Consider the following 21482-nt stretch of genomic DNA (forward strand, 5'->3'; position numbering starts at 1 on the left):
GTGAAGATACGATGTGAGCTCTCCATGCCGAGTAACTAGGAAGTGGAATTCAAAAATTCCTGGTCCTTTAAAGGGGGCAGGGCAGATGCTTGTGTACCTGGGTGCAGGGCAGCGGAGTGCGAACTACTGACCAGAACGATCAGGATGGGCATTGTGGGACACCTCTTGGAGGCCATTTATGGTGACATAACCAAGTGCAGTTCTACACTGACACTTTGTCAATCTAACTTTGCTGCAAAAACCTCTATGCCTCTCGTCAAGGTGATTTTATTTTGTCGGCAAAGCAGTCAAGTTTTGTCAGTGGGAAGAGCATTGTAGTATGTACACCTCCACTGTTTTGTCAATGAAAGCCGAGTTTAACTGTTCTTAGATGTTCTCCCTCTGGTTTCTCTTATTCTTGGTCTTCTCCCTCTCACTGGACTAAATAGACAGACCACATGGGCAAAGCGAACAAACTGATGAGACGGCCACTGGTTCTTACATTCTCTCCTTACATATTCTGCTCATAGGCTTGATTGGCAGTTGCTTTGCTTACTTTTGCTAATATTTCCTTGTCAGAGCTCTGCAGAGGGCATACCGCATCACAACACTGTTTCCAATGCACTCAACTTCATACTGAAGTGGGGCACAGCCACTTAGTACCACTCCAAACTATAAGGCAATGTGTTTTGGGATGCTCTCTAGCTTGTTATGAGGGATTTGTGTTTTATAGCACCAATAAGGGGTGGTGTTGTGTTAGGGATTTGTGTTTACACCAATGAAGGGTGCTTTGTTTTGGAAAGAATACTGCTTGTGTCAATCATTTATCGGAAGGCTACATCAGTGTACTCTAAGATATTCCTTAGCTACCCTGGAGACCCATACCTGAGGAGAAAAGATGGGTTATAACAGGTAGGCTATTTTGAGGAAAAACTTTGGGAGAAATTTACATTCTGTTTTCAGGGTAACAATGGGTGATTGTTTGCTAGTGAATTATAGCCTCCAGCCATATTTGTATTATCATTGTCTGTAAAGCAAAAGTAGCCAAAGTGATCAACATGTTCAGACAAGGCATTACACAGATATTTTGTGTCTGGTACATTTTAATTTATCTCATAATGTATTTGGTATGGTGTTCATTTGAATTACTATATTGTCTGTCATACTACATTTGGCATTGGACTGCTTCAATATATTTAACAAATTCTTCCATTTGTAATAACCACATAAAAATATCTTCATTGCATAAAAAAAATCCATATGCATATCTTCATGAAATACAGTATGTACATTATGATCCTTCAGTTTTAAGGAAAGTCAAAATGTGGGCTTCAACATATTTACAGTGTTCATTTAACCTCTGCAATAAAAATATTCACTTCAATAGTACCTGGTTTTTTTCCTTGTTATCTATTTAGTAAACATTTTCCTCATATTAGATTTATGCAGTTTCAAGGTTTAACCATGATTTAACATTATATGTTACGGATCCAAATTGTAAATTAGAATGAACGTCATCAAGAAGTTTCTAATATTAAAAGGATAATGCTGTTGCAATTGTTATCTAAAGATTCCAGCAGCCAAATTTTCAAAAGAGTTTGCTAATTTTGGGGGACCTGCTCTGGACAAATTAGGCCTGATTTCAGAGGAGCTGAGCACTTTGCGCTCCCACTGGAGACTAAACATCTCTGAAAATCAGGCCCAAAGTGCTTTGAGTTGGACACACAAAATCAAAGTCTAATGTTGGCCTAACTATATGGTCTGGGACTTTCGAAGGGCATAAAGGAGCTAAGTGTCTAACTCCCATTGACTTCCCATGGGAGTCAAAAACTGCTTTAGGTTCACTGGTCAATGTAAAAAGTAGGCCGTAAAGCCTGAGACGAATAGATAAGGGCATCTCAGTGTTTGCAGTACTCCCTATCCTCACAATAGGGAATACAGCAGATAAAGAGATCATGGTTTTTAATTATCTAAGGCAAGTGATTAAGGTTAAGGGTGGCCATTGTGGGTGCCATAGTTTTCCCCACCCTTAGCCACTGTGGTTTCATGCATAATTATAATGACACTGTTCTGGCACCTCTGAAAAACTCTTTTTCCTTCTCCTCCCTGAGAGAGGCCCTTTAAAGTTTCTAAACCCTGAGTTCATTGAGTCTGAGACCTGCAGTACATAGTTTGTCCCACACTCTTCATTACTAGCTGAGCTGGTAAGGCTAAGAAGTTTCACAGAATCACAGAACTTCTATGGATCAAAGTGGATGTACTCTACGAATGCTACCTTAATAATAACTTGGATTACACTCCAGAAAAGACAGAAGCCCCACCCCCATCATGTACTTATAGTTTATCCCCCTTCCAAAATAATTATGATTTGACCAAAAAAATTATCTTTCAGCTCACTCAGTTAGACACTAAAAACCATAATCTGTAACAAATTTCCTGGGCAATGACGTTTTTTAAACCTCCAGTATAAAAGGAGGAGATGGAGATGTTTAGATTCTGATACTTTGTACAAAAAAAACATGCTCCACAAAGTTTATTCAAAAGCTATTACTGTCAAACTATGATTTTCTTTTTACTAGAAATGGGCCCAGATAAAACCCCGTTATTTAAACAAATTATTTAAACTTTGCAAAAGCTTCCAAGAACTCAGAGAGGTTAGCATTTAGAGTTTGGTTTGGTCCTTCCTAGATGGAAATGTCAACCAACAAAATGATCCAGATGCAAACTCCTCTAAAATTTGGGGGTGTTCAGAGCTGCTGGTGTGGTTCAAGACATTATAGAAATTGGGGAAGCTCAGAAGCTGGAAATGGATCAGAACTTCTCCAAGGTTCAGGCGGATTTGGATTGGGGTCTTTGCTTCGGACCTCAACAATAGCTTTTCAATAAAACTTTGTGAAAGGTGTTCTTTTCTCAGTGCAGTAACTCCCACTGGAATCCAGCTTCCTGGAAGGATAGCTCAGTATTGGTTTGTTGAAAACATAGTGGGATGAGTGGTAAGGAGGCAGCTCACATGATGTCACAACAAACCTCCACAAGGAAATATATTCAAAATGAATTACTTCCATGGCTTTGAATTTTATTTGCAAATTGAGCAGGAAGGTTTTTTTCCCCCTACTTGGGAAAATTTTCTTTTGAAAAATAAATGGATTTTGATTTGGGGTGTTTTTAGACCAGGCCTTATATGCCTTCTTCTCTTCCATTTCATTCAATTATACTTATGTATATTTAGGAAAGGAATATAGAAAGGCTATAGAAAATATAATAAGAGGTTAAGATATGAGGAATTTAGATTTACAGAGCCAACAGTTTTAATCATTAATACGTGGTCTACTCAAGCCTTAGCTGATATATTTGGAAAGAAGGAAATTGCACATTGAGTAATATAAGATTAATTTTTTCTCTGGAAGGGGGTAAAATAAATAAATATCTTTTCTCAAATGACATTTTTTGTCAATCACAGATGTAAGGGGTTAGCCAACTGCAGTTTTTCGTTAAAGAACTGGAATAATTTCATTTCTTGATCTGTTCTAAAAATGTGAACTTAGTTTGAAAAATTAAGGGAGGATAAATATGGCTTGAAGTGGACTGTTGAATTTTTGGTTCATTGTTTAAATGTTTAGGTTAACTCCTCCTTTCTTCCTCTCTGGGCTCAATCAAAAGTTTCTCCCCAAGTTTTCTAATGAGTTCTGCCAGGTCTTCTGTGTTCTGAGATTTTTCCTCAAGAAGTTCATAACGGAGACTTGAGATGTCCTGTTTAATTTCCTTCAGTTCACCTAGGAGAGATAAGATTAAAAGTTATGAAGCAAAAGAAAAAGAGAGTGTAACCAAGGTTATGATGATAACTGTAACTTAGTGCCAGACCATCCCGTGCATGGATTTCCTCTGCCCAACCAGAAAGGTAGGTGTCCAATATCGCTGCCTCCATGGCCCTGTGCCTCTTCCTGAGTCTTTAGAGGGGGCTCTCTTTGGGGTCAGGATCCACACGAGGAGATGTGACTGGGAGTAAGGGTGTCTGGGATGAGGAGTAAGGGAGTTGTAGGGGGCACATCATAACCCCAAAGAAAGAGTCTGCTCCATGTATATGAATCCTGTCCTCCATGTAGAGGAATCACTCTTAAATGAAGGCTCTGAATGTAGCAGTGGCCAAGGAGCATGGTGGATTGGTGCTAGAAATGCCAGAGCCGGCTGCCAGGGAGCAGTCTCAGGGATCACAGAGGCATCTGAAGCCCATTTCCTCCCACACATTCCCTCGATTCTGCTCAATTTGTGGGCAGAACAGCAGCAAACCCACAGAATGATTGGGGGCACCTCCACGAGGAAAGCCTATGGAGTTTTTCTCTCTCCAGAGGCAATTCCTTGGGAAGGGTTGTACTATTGCTGGAAAGGGTGGCCCAGTCTTCAGATTTTAACTCAATTTGGAATAAATATTTTTTCTTAAAGGAGACACATCAAGTAACGCACACAACTGCTGATGTAACATGCCTGATTTAACGCTACTGAAACCAATCCCACAAAGGCACGTTCGTGAATAATCTACCAGTGTCATCGTATCAGAAAACAGGCTTGTTTAAGAGCAGTTTCGAACCAGGCTGGCGAATAAGAAAATGAACACCATTTATTAGAAGATAGGTGTTTTCTGCCTAAAGACTGACAAGCCTGGTTCAGAACTAAAATAATACACTGGAATTCTATTAATATTTCAGTAGTTTAGAAACTGTGGGTAACAAGCCTGCAGGGGTCGCAATGTAGGTCCCCAAAAGACACAGTGATAACCAGCCTTTTCCACCTCCCTTCTGGGATTCACCTGAACCGGTGACAAGCTAATATTTACTTCCATGGTTTTGATCATTGGCAAACAGGCACAGGCACTCGAAGAGCTAGAATACTGCTGATCTGCTGCACTTCACTATGGCTGTGGCTAAATGAGAGAGCTTACAGCGGCGCAGCTGAACCAATGCAGGTGTGCTGCTGTAAGCTCTCTCGTGTAGCAGCTCTAAGCTGACGGGAGAGAGCTCTCTTCTCAGCTTACTTGCTCCAGCGCCCGCGAGTGGCAGTAGCTATGTCAGCGGGAGAAGCTCACCTGCCAACATAGTGCTGTCCACACCGGCACTCAAGTTGACATAAGTTATGTTGCTCAGGGGGTGGTGGCTTATTCACACCCCTGACTGACATAACTTATGTCGATTTAAGGTGTAGTGTAGCCATAGCCTTAATCTGCATCACCTGCTGAACCACAGGGAAAGCACTTCAGTACAAAGGCACAGCTCTACTTTAACTTCCCAGCTGCCTGTCTAGAAGGCAGAAGATAGAGTCAGAAAGAAAAGGAAACAGAGCAGGGTTTAGTGAGCAAATAAGCCAGATATGCAATTGGCCAGGGTACCAGGCATGCAGGGGCAATATTCCACACAGAAAGGCAGAGCCAGTGCATATCTATGGCGAAGGATGAGAGAGGGAGGGCAGCTCTTCTGTGTGGTGGTCTGCAGAACACACTTGCTAGTGTATGTAGAGAGCTGTCTGGATATATTAAATCACATTAAAAGAAGCTAAACTCTGTTAAACACTTTCCCAGTATTACTTTTTCACATAAGGGATTGCTGTCATTGCCACAAGTGTACACATGACCCACACCATGAAGAATGGAAGGGGAAATGGCCACACGACAATCTCTGAATTAACATGATGGTGCTCCATGAGAATTTTTAACAATTCCTAGATCTGGGGAATGTGTAACTACTAGTAGAAGTGGCAACACTCTTGACATGTTATAGCCATCGTTGTTTCCAGTGTGGGCAACGGCACTCTTACTGAAGCAATATCAGGGCTCATACAAACCATCCTCAAACCACTCATCATATAGTGGGCCAATTTCCTCCAAGATACTACTGACTCCCTCCTGAAACTCCACAGCATTAACCACCTCTCCCAGAACACCATCTTTGCTACCAGGGATGTCAGCTCCCTATACACCAATATCCCTCATCACGATGGCATCGCTGCCTGCCTCAAATGCCTACAAGATAATGAACAATGCTCAGAAATCCAGCCCAAACCCATCATCAAACCTATCCATTTCATCACCACCCACGACAACTTTACATTTAACAACAAATACTTTTAAAAACTGTGCTAGGTACTAGGATGGCGCCCCAATACACCAAACTCTTCATGGACCACCTTGAGGAAGAACTTCTGGAAAAATGCACCACAAAACCAAGGATATACCTGAGATACATTGATAATATTTTCATCTTCTGGACAGGTGACCTAAACTCCCTTATAGATTTCCACCACAACTTCACCACCCATCCATCGAACACTCTTGAACACTCCCATGCCAAAATCAACATCCTAGACATCACAATCAGCTTCAACAATGTAACCCTACAAATGACTATGTACAAAAAACCCATGGCGCAACACACTTACCCCCAGATCCAGCAACCACTACAGACACACCAAGAAATCTGTTATCTACGGTCAGGCATTCAGATACCACAGAATTTGCTCAGAAGAGAAAGTCTGGGTTAACACTTAATCACATGTAAAACTACCTTCACTAAATAAGGACACTCCACCAGAGAAGCAGATAGTGTCATGGAACTGGCCACTCAAATACCCCGGAACAACCTGCTTTAATACAACTCCCCCCCAAAACACTGACCACACACCCCAAGTTGTCACCCTGATTTGTCACCCCACACTAGACCCAAATTGGGTATCATAAACCAATTACAACCCATACTTTATTAGGACCCAGCCTTGAAAGAAATATTTTGTGAACCCCCTCTTCTGGCCTTCAAACAACCCCCCAACTTTGCCAAGCTCATCGTCAGAAGTAAACTCCCTACAACTCAAAATGGCACCAGATCCTTCCAGAACAACAAATGCCAAACCTGCGGACATATAATCACTGCTATGATGATCAATAATGCCCACAACACAACTTTCAAGATCCATGGGCCCAACACATGCCCATCACAACATGTCATTTAGCTCATTCAGTGCATCAAATGCCCCCCAAACAACTATGTGAATAAAACAAGACAATCACTATGCTCTCAAATGAACTAACACAGAAAAAAATGATAAAAGACAAAAATATCCTGTCACCCATGGTTGAAGACTGTTCACAAAACAATCACTCAATAGCTGACTTTTCAGTCCTCATCTCAAAGGAAACTTAGACAACACCTTCAAAAGACAAGCCTGGAAACTTAAATTCATAACTCTGTTGGATACCAAAATCCATGGATGTAACAGAGACACTAGTTTTATGGCTCATTACAAGAATTTGTAACTCATTCTCCTGCCTTCTAACCTTTAATTGCCCACTTCATTTTAAGTAGTCTCCTACAACATATGTGAACCCCTTATACTTAATCTGTCCCACCTTGTAGTAAGCTAACAGATTCTGGTTACCTTCTCTAGACACGAGGAAGAGCACTGAGAAGCTCACAAGTTTGTCCCTTTTACCAACAGAAGTTTTTCCAATAAAAGATATTGCCATATCTATGTTATAGCCAGGAAGCCAATCTCTGGTGTGGGAAGCAGAGATCCAAGAAACATATCTCTCACATTAATGGTATACCTTTTTATTAGGTAATAATTTACTATCAGTTCTGATATATTTTTGTTTTGCCATGTATCCAAGGACTTTGAGATGTGATTGTCTCAAAAAGTTTGGGAAATGCTCTTCCAACAAGTTAACATAATCTTTTTTGAGTTGCTTCTTTTGATTCCATGATTAACTTTGAAACTGTGATCAATATGCTACACTCACCTTCATTGACTTCATCACTCTCCTTGTCTATCTGAGCTTTCAGTACATATCTTTTAATGAGACGCTTCATTATCTTCTAGGGCGAGGAAAGAGAAAAGAATTAGAATTTTCAAAGCTGGACTTGCTTGCATTGATTCTGAAATTCCAAGGCACGTGCTCAGTCAACATTTTGCTGCTGTATATCTAATGTTGCATTTAACTCCTCCAGTCCATGGCATTTGCCAGGATTAAAGGCCTATTATGTATAAAAGAAACATGACAGTCTCTGCTTTCATCTAGACTATTGATCTGAAAATTAATTTTCCAGTATATGTATATATGCAAGATGACAAAAGTGGACACATCTTACTAATTATTAAATTTTATTTGCAATTAAAAAATGATGCAGAAAAACCAGACTCTATGGGGCTGATTTACACCAGCTAAGGACCTGACCCTTAATCAGTGCTAATTATTAAATAACTTTGCAATAAATGTATTGTTTCAGTATAATTTTACATTACACTAAATTATATATGCTTCCAAACTCAAGACTGAGAAAATTCCCTGAAGCGCTGGGTTCTAACATTTAATGTGGTGTAACTGAGCCCCATCCTAATCCAATGTGACTTTTGTCTACCTCTAGTAGCTAGACCAAGTATACTGGTTTATGAGTCTGCTGTTGCCTAAACACACCTGGTGTTTTAGCTCAGGAAGTAGAGGCTCATGTTCTAAATCCAGAAGCCCGGATTCAATCCCCACAGATGATTGGATCAGCGGCATCATTACATAATCACTTTTGCAATGTAGATGACATTATGGTATATTTTAATCATCCAAAAAAATTCCAAATACAAAGCCACACAGCCTAATGGAGTAACTTCTTAATCATAATAGCTATCAGCCCATCATAACTTGATTGGCCATGGCAAAAGCCAAGACATTCTGGGCTAGATTGTATCATTAGATACAACATACAGTCAGAGGTGGTACCACACTCCTCCAAGGAGAGCAGCAGCAGGCTTCCTGTCCTGGAGATGAAAGAGATCCTGAGTAGTCGATCTCCATACTTGCTACTAGACCCTTTTGTGGGATGTAGGTATGCCTAGGCTACATCTACATCACACCACTGGCGTCATCGTGTAGTGGAACGTGTAGCTACATGCTACCGCAAACAGTAAGCTGCGTCTACTCCAAGTGGACTTGTGTTTAGCTATGTAGAGTTACACATGTCAGTGAAAGGCTCTGGCAGGGGGAAGGCAGCAGAGAAAGGCTGAGCCTTTCCTCCCTGCAGGAGCCTTTCCCACTGCTGGAGCCTTTCCCCACCTCATGGAAAGGTACCATAGCAGGGACATGCCCAATCCTTTCCCCACTGCCTCCCCACTGCCAGACCCTTTCCCCATTGCTGGAGCCTTTCCCCTCCACAGGAAAAGACTCCCTCAGCAGGAAGCAGCGGGACACTACACTTCTAAAATAGCTTGCATGAGTAGAGAGCATACTTGCATACATACCCACACCTTTCAGAAATGTCTTTACTCACCTAAGGCAGGCCTCACCAACTACACTGCTATTTATACCTGTGTTAGTGGGGCTATAGAATCATAGAATATCAGGGTTGGAAGGGACCTCAGGAGGTCATCTAGTCCAACCCCCTGCTCAAAGCAGGACCAATCCCCAACTAAATCATCCCAGCCAGGGCTTTGTCAAGCCTGACCTTAAAAACCTCTAAGGAAGGAGATTCCACCACCTCCCTAGGTAACCCATTCCAGTGCTTCACCACCCTCCTGGTAAAAAAGTTTTTCCTAATAGCCAACCTAAATCTCCCCCACTGCAACTTGAGACCATTACTCTTTGTTCTGTCACCTGGTACCACTGAGAACAGTCTAGATCCATCCTCTTTGGAACCCCCTTTCAGGTAGTTGAAAGCAGCTATCAAATCCCCCCTCATTCTTCTCTTCTGCAGACTAAACAATCCCAGTTCCCTCAGCCTCTCCTCATAAGTCATGTGTTCCAGCCCCCTAATCATTTTTGTTGCCCTCCGCTGGACTCTTTCCAGTTTTTCCACATCCTTCTTGTAGTGTGGGGCCCAAAACTGGACACAGTACTCCAGATGAGGCCTCACCAATGTCGAATAGAGGGGAATGATCACGTCCCTCGATCTTCTGGCAATGCCCCTACTTATACAGCCCAAAATGCTGTTAGCCTTCTTGGCAGCAAGGGCACACTGTTGACTCATATCCAGCTTCTCATCCACTGTAACCCCTAGGTCCTTTTCTGCAGAACTGCTGCCTAGCCACTCGGTCCCTAGTCTGTAGCAGTGCATGAGATTCTTCTGTCCTAAGTGCAGGACTCTGCACTTCTCCTTGTTGAACCTCATCAGGTTTCTTTTGGCCCAATCCTCTAATTTGTCTAGGTCCCTCTATATCCTATCCCTATCCTCCAGCGTATCTACCCCTCCTCCCAGTTTAGTGTCATCTGCAAACTTGCTGAGAGTGCAGTCCACACCATCCTCCAGATCATTAATGAAGATATTGAACAAAACCGGCCCCAAGACTGACCCTTTGGGCACTCTGCTTGATACCGGCTGCCAACTAGACATGGAGCCATTGATCACTACCCGTTGAGCCCGATGATCTAGCCAGCTTTCTATCCACCTTATAGTCCAGTCATCCAGCCCATACTTCTTTAACTTGCCGGCAAGAATACTGTGGGAAACCGTTTCAAAAGCGGTATGTACTCTAAATGTTGCCAAAAGAAGTGTGCAGTGTAGACAGACCTCTGCTCACAGGCCAGCCAGTTCTATTTATCCCTTTCCCACCCCTTTGTGGCACTATATGAAAGGAGTTGTCTCTGTGCTTCTCCAAGTGCAGGAGCTGCAGTGATTTATGGAGCTTACGTGATTTCTGGAGTTTCTGGCTAAGACTCCTTACATGCTCCCTCCCCACTGTGCTCTCTCAAAGGCAGGCTGGGGCCCCATGAGAAGCAAAGAATACATACAATGTACCATAATAATATGGAACTGCAGGAACCAAGCTTACAGTGATTTGTAATTCTTGAGGGATAAGAAAGAGGAACTATAATACAGAAAGGTAATTTGCATTAGCTTTTGAACTGGAATTTTTTCCAAAAAGAAGAGTTGCTTCTGATTTGCACTGTGTAACTGAGATGCCAGTCTTTCCCTTTGACTAAAAGGGTTCTTCGTTTTAACCTTTTACAATATTTCACTCAGAAATGTAGCATTTAGGAAGCATTCTACCATAATCACACAGCCAATGCAATTATTCTGGATTTCCGTCCAGTAGATTTACTTCGGATTCACACTATAACTAATATCATAATTTGTCTTCAAATCTTTAATCTGACAAGTCTTACTCCTTTTTCAGTGCAAGTTGTATTAAACTGCCTTTTACCTGGTATTGTCGTGGAGGATTACTTAAGCTATCTAAATGGAGATCATCTGTGCTTCTTATACTTGATTGCTTACTTTGTCCAAGCTGAAATAAAAACATTTGATCAGTATCAGCAATAAATGTAAGGATTATTTGGTTATACTTTCTTATGTACAAGCATTCTGCAGCAGAACATTAACTTTTAGATTTAATGGTAGGGATAAGGGTTAAATTTCAGGAGTGAAATCCTGGCTCTACTGATGTCAATGACAACACTCCCGTTATGTTCTACGGAGACAGCATTTCACCACACCAGTTCACTTTAACTCTTCCATTCCCCACTTCAGGAAAATGCCTCTATTTAGAAAAGCACTTAAGTACATGCTTCAACTGAATGTAAAAACAACGAGGAATCTGGTGGCACCTTAAAGACTAACAGATTTATTTGGGCATAAGCTTTCATGGATAAAAAACCCCTCTTCTTCAGATGCATGGAGTGAAAATTACAGATACAGGCATAAATATACTGCCTTTACTTTCACATGAAGAGAAGGGAACCAGTGTTGACAAGGTCAATTCAGTCAAGGTGGATGTGGTCCACTCCCAATAATTGATGAGGTGTCAATAACAAGAGAGGGAAAATTGCTTTTGTAGTGAGCCAGCCACTCCCAGTCCCTATTCAAGCCCACATTGATGGTGTTAAGTTTCCAAATGAATTGTAGCTCTGCAGTTTCTCTTTGAAGTCTGTTTTTGAAGTTTTTCCCCCCTGAAGAATGGCTACTTTTAAATCTGTTATTGAGTGTCCAGGGAGACTGAAGTGTTCTCCTACTGGCTTTTGTATGTTACCATTCCTGATGTCTGATTTGGAGTTAGGTGCCTATCTCTGCTTGGGAACCATAGCTTGGAACCTCTCTCCTTACACACCTGGCTAACCCTACACAAAATCCCTGGGGGAAGGTGGGAGAGGAGGAGGAGGAGGACCTCCCTTTAGCCCAGTGGCCAGAGTACTCACCCAGTATGTGGGGGACCCCAGTTTAAGTCCCCACTGTGTCTTAACCACTGGACTCTGGGATATTCTGATGAGGGGCTCTCTCTCCATCTCTCTTCTTGAAGCTGTTCCACTTTGTATTAAAATAATTAAAATTAATTCAGTCCATGAAAAAGTGAGAATGATTAGGGCACTCAACTGGGAGGTAAGGAAACCCTGTTCAAATCCTGTCTCCTCATTAGATGGGGAAGGAGGGAAATTGAACTAGGGTCTTCCCCATTCCAGGTGAGTACACTAACCACTGGGCTAAAGCTTATAAAGGAGCCTGGCTGTTTTGTATGAAGTTAAGCATTCTGAGTGCACATCTGCCAGATTGGGCCCCGCAAGCAAGGTAGGCAGGGCAACACTTACATTTACCTGGTTCGAGGATCACGCTTGGGCTTAGGTGTGAGATAGGCACCCAGAGCCATGCCCAACAAGAGAAACATAGGTGGTCAGGGGACTTTTACAGCAGAAATTTAGGCATCAGGTGAGTTTAGCTGCCTACGGGGCTGGACAGCAGATAAGCAGGGGTTTGGTGGACCGTAGTAGCACCTAAAACCTGTAGTTTAGGCACCGAAGTCCCTTAGTGGATGTGGTCAAAGTGCTTTTCTGAACCAAGGTCCCAATGAGTAGGTAACAAACCAAACTAGCAAAGCCCCCCAAAAGACAATCAACCTCAACAAAAAGAAACACCAAGGAGAATTGAAAATAGATTCTCGTAAGCTCTGGGAAACTTTACACCCTCATTCAGGTTAGGTATGTAATGGAGTTCAAGAGCCTGATTCTCCTTTTGAATACCGCAGTTTTACATTTGTGTAACTGCACTGATGTCAGGCCTTATATGCCACTAGCTTCTGCTTTGCAGCCACTTTGTACAGGTGTAAAGGTTACACCAGGTGTAAGAGAGTGAAGAATTAGGTTCCCTTGGGTTACATTGGGAGTGTGTTGCTCCCCTCACTTTCACCAATGTCTTAGTTTAAGACGATTAAGCAATGCAAGTCAGAAGCCCGTGGAGGTTCTGATTTGACAGTATATTTCTGAACAGCATTTTTGTTAAACCCTGGAGTGAATGGACATTATTCAAAACTGGAGTACAAATTACTGTCAGATAATCCAGGGCTTCAGTTATCTACGATGCGTTATTGGTTACTGTCTTTGAGAAGGACCAAAACATAATTTTGTTATGAAATGATGAATTCAGTAGTGTAGCTGAATGATTAGATTGTAATAAGGATGATTTGGGAACTGTCAGAAGAAAACAAATCATGTATTACTATTGATTGAGACAAATCAACCAGCTCTCTGAACAGTAATGCAAGAAATAAGGAATCTGAAATATAAACTATGATTGACCTGGATGAGGACCTAAAAAGGTCAGCATTACAAAGTCAAAATATTTTACAGTTATATCTGACATACAAAAAAATATTTCCTCTTCAAAATATAGGAACACAGCCGCAGTATCTCAGATGCTATTGTATATTAAACTGAGGGTACATGTTGTATTTTCAGTGGGGATTTTGGTACCAGGCATTCTTGTTCTTTAATGAGTTGAATGCTTAGCTATAAATGAATTGAAAATCCTTGAAACCTGATAGACAGTACATTGGGATATAACAGGAAATAAGCTATGCCTGAATTGCAAGAGGAACTAAGGACTAGTGTGTAGTAAGTTTTCAGCTTGTGTCTGATATTAGAATATGAAGTCTGAGCAGAGAACTTTATTAGGGCTAGATTCTGATTTCACTTATATCGAATGTAAATCAGGAGTAAAACCTGAGAAGTCAGTGTAAAACGTGTGCAAGTGAGATCAGAATCAAGCCCTTAATCTGTAATGAGGACAACACTTAAAATGCTCAATTTTCCCCACTCCCTTCAGAGCTTCCTAATTGGAAGTTAGCCTTATGTCTTAGATTTTCTAATATGGCTTGTTTTCTAGAAATCAAAAGCCAACTTTACTTTCACATCCTGGTAAATCCAAAATAATGCCACTAAAATAATGTAGTTACTTTGGATTTACCCTGGAATAAATAAAGCAGAATTTTCCTGTATGTCTTTATGCATCAAAATATTTCTTAGTCTAACTTTGTTTGTGTGCATCTGTGAGATAGTTTTTTTTAAACAGGTGCATTATACCAGCAACATTTTTTGTGTAAGCCATTTCATGGTCTTGTTAAAATAGGACTATTGGGTGATATAACACGAATATCTGTTGGAGGCCTAAAAGAAGGAAGCATTGTTATAAATGTAAAGTTATTATGGTTTAAAGAAGGAATAGTAGGATAACATTGTGCTCGAAGTTTAGGGTGAACATAAGGGAAAAGTTCAAACAGTAATCTCATTTAATCTATGCAATAATTTTTCCAGTGAAGTGGTGAGATCCTGGACTAGACAAAGCCCTTGAAAATGAGCTGGCTGGCTGAATAGGATGACAAAATAACTGTTTTTTGTTCTTAGTTTCTATGACTGTGAAGTACCCATCATGGTGAATTTCATAGTTCAATTCCGCTCTTCCTTGTTGTACATATTCTAATGTTGGTGACAAGTGAAATTCTATTCTCAACAACTCACAATTTTCGCTGGTTGGGAAGTTTTTGATTAAATGACTTTTCAGCAGAACCGAAACGGCTCCTGGGTACGTATTGGTTTTGATCAAACTTTCATTGGGAAGGTTACTGAGGGTATGTCTACACTACAGGATTAATCCGAATTTAGATAATTCGAATTTGGGAAACAGGTTGTATAAATTCGATTGTGCGCGGCCACACTAAGCACCTTAATTCGGTTTTTAACCACATTAATTCGGTGGTGTGCGGCCACACTACCCCATTAACTTAAACACAGTAATTCGGTTGTGTGCGTCCACACTAACCCTAATTCGAATTAACAAAATCGATTTAGGCTCTACTCCGTTTGTCGAGGTGGAGTACAGAAATCGATTTAAAGGGCCCTTTAATTCGAATTAACTGGCTCTGTAGTGTGGACGGGTGAAGGGTTAATTCGGATTAACGCTGCTAAATCCGAATTAATCCCGTAGTGTAGACCAGGCCTGAGAAAAGTCAGATTGAGTAGTAACTTGAACTTGGGCCTTCCTATGTTGTACATGACTGCCCTAACTACCAGGCCATTGGCTATTCTCAGGTAGGGTTCTCTCTTTCTCAACCTATGCTGGTGGAGCTGTTCCACTTTGTATAAATAATTAAATATTCATTGGAGCAGGGATTGGTACCTACGTCCCTGCTAAGTGACATAACCAATGGCATAACTCAATTCTAAATTGAGTGCACTCACTTCCTTCATGTTTTGAAAATAATTTGAAAGGCCTCAGGTTCGTCCCAATATGTAATGGGAAAATTTTTCAAAATCTTGAAAAGTCACAGGATGGGAAGGAAAACTGTTTCCTACCCAGTTCTACTCATGATCATGAAGAAAGCTAAAATTTAGCAAATAAGTAGACCAGAGCAGGGAAATTGGATTCTTTCTACCTCACAGGTTTTATATGATTCATATTATGTATCTGCATCTGTTTGTAATAGCCCTTGAAGGTCTATTTAGTTGGGAAATAAAATAATTTTTTTTAACTACAACAAGGTATTGATTGTTTTTTGTTGGTATCTCTTGTCATTGTTTGTAATTATAAACTGACATAATGTATTATTGTGGCAATACTTGAAGGGCTTTTAAAGACAATTCTAAATTAGAAAATAAAGTCATCTTCAACTATCCAGTATCTCTGAAGCTGTATTAGAACCTGTTTCTGAAAATTGCTTCCTGTACCCTATTTTGAAACATGAACAAGATAGAAGTACAATTCTATTCCCACTGAAGTCAAAAAGGGGGTTGGAGATTTCCTTCAGCATACGCAAGCTGAGGTACTTGTTGGCACAAAATCATTTTGTTTGACAATAACTGCAATTTAATGGCTCTACTGTGCATGGGTTGCCATTTTTTGCCATAAGGACTTCATTGTAGACTCCTGTGCCACAGTCGCTGACTTTTGTTTTTGCAGGTGGGTGCTTCTCTCCGCCCCCTCTGCCCCAGGCAAGCAGCGGGCGTGGCCTCGGGGGGAAGAGGCTGAGTTGGGGCAGGGTCTTGGGGGCAGAGTGGAGGTGGGGCCTCATGGGGAAGAGGCAGAGCGGGGGTGGGGCCTCGGGGTGCAGCACGGGTGGAGCGGGGGGCGGGGCCATGGTCTGCGCACCAGGGCCCACAAAAGATTAATCTGGCTCTGCAGTTGCTGAGCACCCCCTATTTTTTTTCAGTAGGTGCTTCAGCCCCGGAGCTATACAATGTTCATAACACCTGATTAAGAAAAGTAGAAATGAATGGCATACTGCACTACCTGTATCTTATCATTAACACTTTACTACATCTTCCCCTTTGTCAACAGATGTAAAAATTGATATAATCTGTGACAGACTTTTTATTAACTGAGCCCAAAGTTGAAAGAAAACAGAAAATGTGAAATGCACTTAATTTAGGCAAGTAAATCAAGTAATATATAAAAGTGTGTAACTTTGTTAAATCAACCTGTAACAGCAATAGAGATGGGATATATAATTTATTGCATAACTGTGTAAAACCACTTGGTGGCAGGGAAGGCCAGGATTACAACTGCATTTCACTCTCATAACAGGTTTGGAAGCTCTCTCTTTGAGCTTCATGGCTGCAGCATTTTCTCTCCTGAAAATTACTCAAAAAGTAAATTAAGTTTGCCAGAGAAATAACAAACGTAAGCACTAAGATTTATCAACTGTGTAATCACAGCCAGCGCATAAGTATTTAGAGAAAGTGCAAAGGATTCCCATCACGCCTGACAAAATGACTACACCTCAGTTCAGCAAAAGAACTTGGAGATGTGCTTAACTTTAAAAACCTGCTTAAGTGTTTTGCTATATAAGAGCCTTGCCATTTATGTGGCAATGTAAGCCATACAGTGTCTCTCTTATCTAAAGATAAATAGATGGGTAAGTGACAGGTGATCACTACGGAAGTGTTGTGTAAAAGAGGTGGAGTGGTCCAGAACTTTGGTTACTTAGGGTATGCCTGCAGCAGTCCTATGCCAGCCGACTCAGGCTCACAGGGCTGGGGCTGTGGGGCTGTTTCATTGCTGTGCGGACTTCTGGGGCCAGGCTGGAGCCTGAGCTCTGGGACCCTTCTACCTTGCAAGGTCCTAGAACCCGGGCTCCAGCCTGAGCCTGGAAGTCTACATAGCAATGAAATGGCACAACAACTAGAGCCCCGCACGTCCGAGTCAGCTGGCATGGGCCAGCCGTGGGTTTTTCTTGGCTGTATAGACATACCCTTAGTGTTGCGTGTCCATATTGTTATATATCATTGTTTTGTATCATTTAAAAATCAATCAAGACTTTTTTTTTTTTAAAGTAAACCTTGCCTATTGTGGTAGCAGTGTTGTATTGTACTTCATTAGTGTCATATAGTCACATTTTCAAAAGAGGCTGCTGATTTTGAGTGCCAGTTTCTTGCTGTCCAACTTGAGACAACTTGAACCTGATTTTCAGAGGTGGTGAGCATCAGCAATTCCTATGCACTTCAGCAATTCCTATGCACTTCACTGGAGTTTGGAATTGCAGCACATCTCAAAAGCATGACCAAGTTGCTCAGTTTGGACATCAGAATCAGAGGGCACTTTTCACCATTGTATATAATAGTAGAATCTATAATAGTAGAATAAAAAAATTACAAAATTATATTTTGCATTGTGAGAGTCAGCAAAAGCATGCTAATATGATACAACAAAATTTGAATTTATTTTCTATTAAGAATACATCTATTAGTTGCTCCTTATTTCTTTTCCGAAAGGCCATATTCAAAGATGACAGCTCACTCAGGACACATGCTGTCATCATTCTCTTGGTCAGGAAAATGAATAGATTTCATGGCCTTCAAACCCAGTTTGTGGAGAAGCAGAATTTTATGCTTCATAAAGAAATTTGATTCTAAAATTCAAAGCAATGGATGCAATTTTTTAAAAAAGCTACTTCTCTCTATTTTTTGGTTCTTCACTTATAAAATGTCACCCCAGATCCAGCCTGAAAGGTCGCCATAAAGGGAAGAAAGCCACAGGAGCCTTGGACCAAAAGGCTGAGGCAGGCTGCACACAGGGAGACCCTTTGGCAGTATTCGGAGGAGACATTGATCTTCTCTCTCCAGGAGATGCAAGGGTCATGCTGCTGTAGTCACGTGGCATCAAGAATTAGGGGAAATGTGGGGAATGGATCACATTGAACTGTGGCCCTGGATTACAGCCTTTAGGGCCACCGTTTCCTGAGTCACTGACTCAGTGGAAAGGAAGGAATACCCTGGAAGAGAACATGTGTCATGCCTTTATTTCTAAATGTTAGGTGGGTTTCAAAAAACTTGTTTGTGGTGTGCTACTTTGTGAGTTCCAACTTAAGCTACTTCCCCTATAAACACCAAAGGTCTGGATTTGTCTCCGGCCTATAGCAATATGAGGAGGGTTGGCACTACAGAATTTCCACATTTTCTCTGTGCAGCCTTCCTTTTTGCTGCCATAGTGCTGCTACTCCTGCTGTAACAAGAGCAGAAAGGATCTATTTGTAGAAAACATATGGAGTTTTGTGTCTGATCCTGCACACCCATACACAGTTCAGTCAGCCCACTGAAACTACTCCTGTAAGTATGGACAGCTCAACTGGTTAACAGTTTGCAAGATCAGGACTCTTCCCATGGTCTTATTCCAAATTACAAAGCTTATTAACAGCAGACTGCGGATGCCTTTCTGAGGATGAAATGAAAACAATGATAATGAATCATCCATACCTGGTCTAGATGGGGGAGGAGATGATTTATTATAAAGGCTAGCAAGGGAAGGTGATAAATAATGTACCAATAGTGGTCATTCTAAACAACACCTTTGGAAACAAAAGTTGTTTTTTTAAGAAGTAGGCAGGGGTGCCATGTGATGGAAGCAGGCAGGGCCAACTCCAGACCACAGCCATGTCCAAAAGCAAAACTGTGATTGGCTAGCAGTTTCAGACTCTGAGGTGGAAACCCTAAATACCCAGGGGATGTGAGCTCAGAGGGTTTATGGCTTTTCAGTGGAAGAGATTTTTTTTTTTTTTTTATTGAGAGTCAAATGTTTATAGCTGTGTTAACAGGAGAGAAAGTACACTTATTTAGCATTTGATACTCTAGAATCACTCTGCAGCTAGTGGAAAACATTATTAATATTTGAAATTTAAGACTTAGGTCAAAGCTGGAAAAAAACCTTCCAAACGCGGGTTACATTGCACATAGCATCTTTGACAGACGCCATTTTAAGCTACACAAACAGGACTAGGGTTCTAGGGTTCTGTCCAAAATGTCCAAGGATATGATGATAGTTAGCATCTTTCCAGAAACACCTGTTTGATTATGGTTTTAGTTTAAGGTCCAAACTCAGTTTCCCTGGCCAATACAGATAGGGTGCAAGGATGAGATATGGAAGAAGTGACTTAGAAGTCATTGAAAGCAATTGGGACTGGTGCTTCCAGGTCCCTTACGTGCTCTTGAAAATCGTACCTGAAGTTGAAAACAAAAATCTTTTGTTTTTTTGTTTCTTGCCATCAGCCCATTTTGAGCAACACATGTACCTCCTGCAAGTCAGTGCAGTTCAGCGACACCCTTCTCACTGAAGGAAGCTGTAAAATCAGTTTGCACCTAGTAACTCGATAAGAGGTTTGCAAATGCTGAGGTCATGAGAAACCATGCACAAGCAAAATGAAGCATCTTATCGTGGGTATTATATATGCATTTAGTTTAATTTCTCAATAACATGATATGAAATCTGAGTAATGATAGTTACCAGAGATGCACAGAATGCCTCTAAAATCAGTGAAGAGGCAAACTGTGTCAAGTTGATTTCAGTGGCAATATTGCTTATGGGATCCGTGATCATTTTTGAACCTATTGTGTATTTGTTGAGAAGCAGGTCACAACATAGCCCAATGCCGCTCCAGTAGTTCCTTTCCCTTTGTCCTAGGATTATGACCAGTTGTTCCTCAATACTGTTTAATGGAAAATCTTATCTTTTAATAAGAGGGTAGAGGAGAAAGGAGACAAAAAAGCAGGGGAGTAGAATGCACATGGAGGGAGGAGGAGAGATTACACAGGCAGGAGAAGAGATACAATGCGTAATGATATATGAAAGGGGATCAATCGAAATCACAGAGTAGAGACAAAAGCAAAGCTTTTCCCCAGGTGGAACAGCTCTCTCTGCCTCCACACCTCTGCTAGGCTCTTCTTTTTGCTATTGAAGTGCTGTCCTCTACTGTCTGCTCACAGCAGGGCAAACTGGTTGAAATTTGTTCCAGGAAAATTGCTTGTCATTTAACTAATAACATGCTGACACACAAACCTTAGTTTCCTAGTCCCAGTCACATGAACTTGGTCAAGCCTGCAAAAGTTATTAACCCTGTCACATGACTCCCAATTCCAGTGGTGGTTGTAACAATGGTAAACTTTAAAAAAGCAAACTTCTGTGACATTTGCTTCTGCCACCATGACCACCTTGTGACTTTTCCTTAAAAATGTCACAATAAACTCACTTTCCTACTCAGTAGACAGTACTGATAATCTGCTTTCTGGTCATTTGGTTTGGTCCCCTTCCTCTTGAGTTGCAATAATGTCATAACACCAGTCTTCACACTTCCAATACAGCCTAACATAGTGTGTTATATGATTTGTTTCCATAAAGCAATGAGCGTTTAGCTTACACTGAGATACTGGCAAGGTAATGAATTAACATACTGAGTATAAACACTGAATAAATCCTATTAAATAAAGCAGCAGACCAGCTCTGCTGCACTGTAGTGTCCTATCATCTAAATGCATCAGAGAACAGAAGACTTTTCAGATAAAAGCATGCCACATAAAACAATAGGGGAAGAGGTATAGACTTAGAATGAGACCCACAGTGTTGCAAGGCATAATTTGAGAGGCCGTGCCACCCAGCGGAATCCACAGCCCAGAGTCAGGCAGCCAGGCTCCCTATACAATGCATGGGGAGAGTAAGGTGCCTAAAAAAAGGGGCACAGAAAAGCCATCATTGTGAGTCAGGAGCTGACTAAGCTAGCCAGTAAGAAATGTTGAGGAGATGGGTGGGGTCTAAACTCTGCCACTCAAAAGGGACTTGGGTGCCTAAGTCTGACTCAGAGAGAAGTGCCTATGTCTGCTCAGGATTCACAGCCCTTTCTCATAAAAAACTGAGGAGAAGGAGCCTACCCTTATCCCTTAGTGGTCAGAGCACTCATCCAGGATGTGGGAGAACAAGGTTAAAATCTCTCCTCTGCCTCATGGGAAGAAG

At 41.3% G+C, this 21482-nt stretch overlaps 1 protein-coding gene across 1 annotated transcript in view; it reads right to left on the reverse strand.

Annotated features, from left to right (window-relative positions):
• Positions 1-2612: 2612 nt before the first annotated feature.
• Positions 2613-21482, reverse strand: part of TRPC6 (transient receptor potential cation channel subfamily C member 6) — a 164007-nt gene continuing 145137 nt past the window's right edge. Inside the window, exons 10-12 of the mRNA XM_026651697.1 lie at positions 11149-11232; positions 7760-7835; positions 2613-3752 (exon numbers count right to left, since the gene is read on the reverse strand). Of these exons, the coding sequence (XP_026507482.1) occupies positions 3601-3752; positions 7760-7835; positions 11149-11232 (312 nt within the window). The 3' untranslated portion in view covers positions 2613-3600. The remainder of the gene's footprint in view (positions 3753-7759; positions 7836-11148; positions 11233-21482) is intronic.

This window comes from Terrapene carolina, unplaced genomic scaffold (assembly GCF_002925995.2).
Source record: "Terrapene carolina triunguis isolate 2854851 unplaced genomic scaffold, T_m_triunguis-2.0 Scaffold97, whole genome shotgun sequence".
In the NCBI taxonomy this organism is placed as follows: domain Eukaryota; kingdom Metazoa; phylum Chordata; order Testudines; family Emydidae; genus Terrapene; species Terrapene triunguis.